Source organism: Myotis brandtii, unplaced genomic scaffold (assembly GCF_000412655.1).
Source record: "Myotis brandtii unplaced genomic scaffold, ASM41265v1 scaffold62, whole genome shotgun sequence".
In the NCBI taxonomy this organism is placed as follows: domain Eukaryota; kingdom Metazoa; phylum Chordata; class Mammalia; order Chiroptera; family Vespertilionidae; genus Myotis; species Myotis brandtii.
Window position 1 is genome coordinate 2,439,251 of NW_005370366.1, and position 5,822 is coordinate 2,445,072.

The following is a 5,822-nucleotide window of genomic DNA, read 5'->3' on the forward strand; positions in this document are numbered from 1 at the left end:
CCCGCTTCTCGGAGACGGACCGCGTGAGTTCTCGCCGCCCCCCACCCGTTCGTAAACGTCCCAGGCTCACGAGAGAGTCATGTAAGAATTTCACCTGTTGCTTTGTGGTCAGGAAGTAATGAAATTTGAATTTTGTGTGTGGTTTTAGTTGTAGAAGTGACAAGTAGACCACTGTGAAATGTTCCTGAATTAAAGAGATATTAGAGATTTTATTTTTGGGTGGGGTGGAGGGGGGTGAAATTATTGCTCAGTTAGCCGTGAATAATTCCTTTATTCATCTTGTGTTTTCTGTACGACAAGGGAAGAAATACACCGCCCTCCTGTTGATCTAATTTTTTTTGTGTACAAGATATTTATTTTATATATATTAGACTTTATTTTAGAGGACTTTTAGGTTCACATTGATCTTCTAATTTAGATTCTACTCAAGTGAAACAGGTTCACGTTATTTTAATATAATTGTAATGCTAGAGTTCTCTGACAGGGATGAGTTGTTGAATTTCAACTCCTGGAGCTGCTGAAAATTCTTGTTGTTTCCCGATGTAACTGTTTAATGTTTGTACTTTCAAAGTGAGTCGTTCCATGGGCTTTCTTAGTCCCTCCTAAGATGGACTCAGTTTGTGTAGAGAAAGTCGGTGAGTTTGTGATTCCTGGTGGAGACCATCCTTCCGCTAATTTGGGTTTTGATCATGACTGTTATGTGGAAAATATCCATTGTTTGAAGGAAATAACTATTAAAAAATAAAGTTTTAAAACATGACCTTATAAAATCACTGGTCCTTCCATGCATTTGTGTTACAATGCTTAGAAATACTCAGTTGGAAAGGTGGTGGTTATGCATCTAGAATTGTGAAAGTGCTTCCCCTTTGTAAGCAGTAATACACCACAAGTTATTTTGACTTGTACAGTAAACTGAATTTTATAAAGACAAACAGTTAAACAGTTTTGATTTCTTTGGTAATATTTCTGAAATTTAAATAGAGCTTTAAACATTAGCTTGGTTGTTGGCTTCAAAACTAAAGCTTTTAAAAATCAAAAGCATGTAGTTATTAATCAGCAAGAACACTAATATTTTTGCTGGTAAAAGATGACTGATTTTATCTAGTTCCTTTTTCCTTTTTGTCTTGCAAAGTCTTTTAAAATGACATTTTTGAAGTTACATAGCTAAAAATATGCCTAATGTGATAAACTTCAAATTCTACTTATCGATAAAAGCTTGATAATAGGTTTTCAATTAAGATTATGGTATTTCCCTTATAAAAGCTATTTTTGTGAAAATGATCTTTATGTGGGTTGTGTGTGTGATAGTAATAGCATCTGGCTTCTGTCCTTGTCCTTGCCAGTGTCTTAGATCATTGTAAGAGTGGGGTCCTGCCAGTGTTTCATATCTGCCCTCCCTGTCCACTTCACAGGATGGCAAATATAAATTAGTAGAGGGCAGTATGATCAAGTAGAAAGAACATTGCATTGGAAACATAAATAGGCTGGAGTCTGGATTATACCATTTAATTAGCCACACCACCAAAATGTTTCTCCATCTCCAGGTTGCATATAACATTCCCAGCCTACTTAGCCATAATGTTTACACAGAGGCAATGAAGTATGTCAGAGCACTTTGTATGATTATAAGATATGGCAAATTGAAAGTATCATAGGTACCAAACACTATCTTAAATTAATGCAAACAATATTATATAACTCTACCTGGCTTTTCTTCTGTTTCTCCCTCCTTCTGACTTGTATATGTTCTCCATGAATTTTGTTTAATAAGTCATCCATTACTAACTTTGTGATCTTCCTATGCGAGAGAATCCCTTTAACTTTCCACTCTAACTAATGCTGCACAATGTTAACAAACTGTAGAAAGATTAATGCATAATTTCATCAATAGGTCACCACCATGAATTTCGGTGTGGACATGCTTTATGTGAACTGTGTTTATTAACTGAAGAATATAGCACAATTATATGCCCTGCTTGTGAGGTAAGTTTTACCATCTTTCATATTGAATACATTAAAACCTAATGTTAAAGGTAAAAATGTTAGCAAAATAAAACATATTTCTGATTAGAAACTTTTTAATTGCATTTTTACTACTGAATCTTTAAGCCAAGAAGCCTAACAAAATACAAAGCTTTTCCCATCCATTTTATAATTGTTCAAAGTGATCAAGAAGAATACCCAGTTAAGGTCATACATTAATCAGCATACATATTTTGACTCTGAGGAGAATTCTGTGGAAAATTGGTCCTCACCCTAGCCGATTTAGGTCAGTGGATAAGAGCATCAGCCCATGAACTGAAGGGTCCCGGGTTCGATTCTGGTCAAGGGCACATACCTTGGTTGTAGGTTCCCTGGCCCTGGTTGGGGTGCATGCAGGAGGCAACCAGTCGATGTGTGTCTTTCACATCAATGATTCTCTCAGTCTCACCCTTTCCCTTTCCACTCTCTCTAAAAAATCAGTGGAAAAATATCCTCGGGTGAGGATTAAAAAAAAAAAAAGAAAATTCGTTCTATTTATTTTAATTTTAGTGAAGTATTCACATCTGTATCCTTTTTTCCCACATCAAAACTATTCAAATTTTGAACACCACCTGCCCCTCAATCTTTGGGTGTCATCAAATTTATATTTGTAGAGATGCCATAGTATAAAAAGAAAAACAAAACAGTGGCCTAAAGTTAATGTTTACTTCAGAAGCATTAAAAATAGTACAGTTGCACTGGAACTAAAACTATGGACCCATAATAATGAGAATAGGTCAAGGATTTAAAATAAAATTTAATGAACATTGTTTCCATTTGCTACAAATACAAATGGAACTTGTTTTATATAGTTTAGTATGTTTCAGGAAAGTTGTCTTAATCTCTAAATTCTTAATGTTCCACTTGAGAGATCAGATGATGAGGGTTTGTATTTATTGTTTTCTGTAGCAGTGTGGCAAACAATTACTCTGGAGGCCGAAGAGGTGGAATACAATCCTAGTTCTGTGACACTAACCCCAAGGTTCCTTATTTGTCTGATGGAAATAATACCTGCTTTATCTCATAGGATTGTAAGAGTCAAATTTGAAGTATGTAAAAGTTCTCTACAAGCTTCAAGACCATTAAAATAAGTGTTGTAGTCAACCCTTGGTTATTTAGGTGTGGATCAACTGGTTTGCAGGTTAAACATGGTAAAAATACATATATACATATGTATATAAATTTGTGAAATTTTTAATTGTAGCAGAAACATGTACATATTAGATGTCTGTTTTAGAATTATATACTTTTACAAATTAAGGCCTTCATTGTGGGAAATTATTTTTTTTATTTTGTTTTGTAAATCCTCAGCGGAGGATATTTTTACCATTGATCTTTAGAAAAAGTGGAAGGAAGAAGAGAAAGGGAGAGAGAGAGAGAGAAACATTGATGTGAGAGAGACAAATGGATTGGTTGCCTTCCAAGGGCACCTCACCTGGGGCCGGAGTTTGAACCTGCAATCCAGGTACACTCCCTTGACCAGTAATTGAACCTGCAATCCTTTGTTGCTTGGGCCAACGCTGTAACCACTGAGCGACAACAGCCAAGGCAATTGTGGGAAATTCTTATTCCCTTTCCTTTCTTGAGAGTAGGTTCCTATGTGGTTGGCTACATAGCTAAGACAAGGGGTGAGGGGATCTAGCTCTTGTAGTTGTAAAGGAAGATCCTGACCCATTCCATCTTGTGATGGGAAAAGAGTAAGGGAAAGGGAAGAAACAGGCAGCCAGAACTGTTTCTGCCTGTATCCATTCTGTTCTAATATTTAAACACAGTCAAATTTATTATAATAACTTTTTCCCGTTTTTGGCAAATGATTTCATGTTTAATGGTTTTAAAACATTATACTGTATTATTTTGGATAACATCTATACAAATGTTTATAGTGTGTTTACAAATATTGATTTTGATTTTAAGGTCGTGATAAATCTATTTTGTATCATTCTGACTAGTTCTGACTCTGTCTTTGGGAGACATGTGATTTGTCCCATCCTTCCATTCTTTCTCCCCCTTCCTGGTGCTATTAGCAAGGGACTATATTCAGATTCTTCAGACGCACTAAAGCTGATTGCTATTTAAAGGAGTCCTTCAAGAAACCTTCCTGAAATTGTTACCACTCTTATTAGTTTTTAAAGTTTAGATTTTTGATGATGTCTAGTATTTATATGGAATAAGAGAGAATGGGAGAATCTAGTCTAAATTAATGAGAGTGTGAATGTATAGAATACTTAAGGAGTATAGTTTATTGCTTTTAACTTACGTATGTACCCTAAAAAGTATGTGCCCTATAAAGATTTAAGTAGCTGTATTTACATTAGACTTATATTTATAATTTATCTGTAATGTTTAAGGTAATGTTATTTATTTCAAACTTAAGCCTAAAATGATTTCATTCAGGATTAAGGGTATGCATTTGTTTTTATTTCTGAGTTTGGTTGAATACTATTTATCTACCATTCTTTATCTTTTATAGTTTTATAGGGTTTTTTACTATCCCTTCTGTGCTTTTGATTGATATTAATGGTTAATAACTAGAGACCTGGTGCATGAAAATTCATGCACTGGAGAGGGGTCCCTCAGCCCGGCCTGCCCCCTCTCACAGTCTGGGAGCCCTTAGGGGCGGGAGGTGACCCGGCGATCAGAGAAAGGCAACGCCCCCATCCCACCTCTGCTGCTGCCACTGCCGGCAGCGCAAGTCTCTGCCAGCCCTGGTTACCTGAGCCTCGGGCGGCCCTGGGTGGCTGGGCAGCCGCCATCCGAGGCTTGCCTGTGCCTCGGGCATCAGCTGGGCAGCCACCATTTGAGGCTTGCCTGCGCCTCAGGCCAGCCCTGGGCAGCTGGGCAGCCATCATCCAAGGTTTGCCTGCGCCTCGGGCTGGCCCTGGGCGGCTGTGGGGCTGGGGACTGGGGGACTTCGGAGGCAGTTGCGTGGAGCGGCCAGACCTGCCTGGGGGTGGCCTGGCTGTGCTGTGCGCCTGCCACCCTGGCGGGGCTGAGAGGGCTGGGTGCTGTCATCTTGTGGCTGTGGGCGCCACCATCTTTGAGGGCATGGCAGTCAATTAGCATATTCCCTCTTTATTGGCTGTGGGCGCCGCATCTTGTGAGGGCGTAGCGGTCAATTAGCATATTCCCTCTTTATTAGTTAGGAGATCCATCCTATAATTTTGCACAGCAAGGTGGCAGATTTTGTTTCAAATAGGATCATACTTAGGCATCATTCCAGAAATACTGGCATTTTATTTATCTTTCAGACCTGAGTCCAAAAATATATTGTGCACAAAGAAAGGATAGTTTATCCAATCAACAGATAATCCTATCTAATAATAGACAAAGATTGAAATTAACTGTACCTCCACTACGCTTCCCATTGGCTAATCAGCGAGATATGCAAATTAACCACCAACAAAGATGGTGGCTGGCAGCCACAGCCACGCAGCTGAAGCGAGCAGGAGGCTTGCTTGCTCCAGTGATGGAGGAAGCCAAGCTTCCTCCCTGCTGCGGCCGGGCTCTGAGCTCCACTCTAAGCAACAAAGTTGCAATTATAGAAGCTAAACAAACCCCAGATACCTGCTTTCAGCAGGCCATGGCCTCGGAGCTGGAGCAGCAACAAAGTTTCAATTATAGAAGGTAAATAAATCCCAGAATAAAAAAAAAAAAAGGAGAGGCTGGGAGCTTCAGTCGCCGGCAGGCTTGGCCAGCCTGAAAACCCTCAGCCCCTCATCCAGACTGGCCAGGCACCCCAGTGGGGACCCCCACCCTAAAAGGGGTGTGGCCAGCCTGAAAACAGCCATCAGCCCCTCATC

General features: G+C 39.3%; 1 protein-coding gene across 1 annotated transcript in view; it reads left to right on the forward strand.

The window, feature by feature from the left end:
• Positions 1 to 5,822, forward strand: part of RNF17 (ring finger protein 17) — a 164,553-nt gene that overhangs the window by 280 nt on the left and 158,451 nt on the right. The window contains exon 2 of the mRNA XM_014528174.1: positions 1,892 to 1,983. Within this exon, the coding sequence (XP_014383660.1) occupies positions 1,892 to 1,983 (92 nt within the window). The remainder of the gene's footprint in view (positions 1 to 1,891; positions 1,984 to 5,822) is intronic.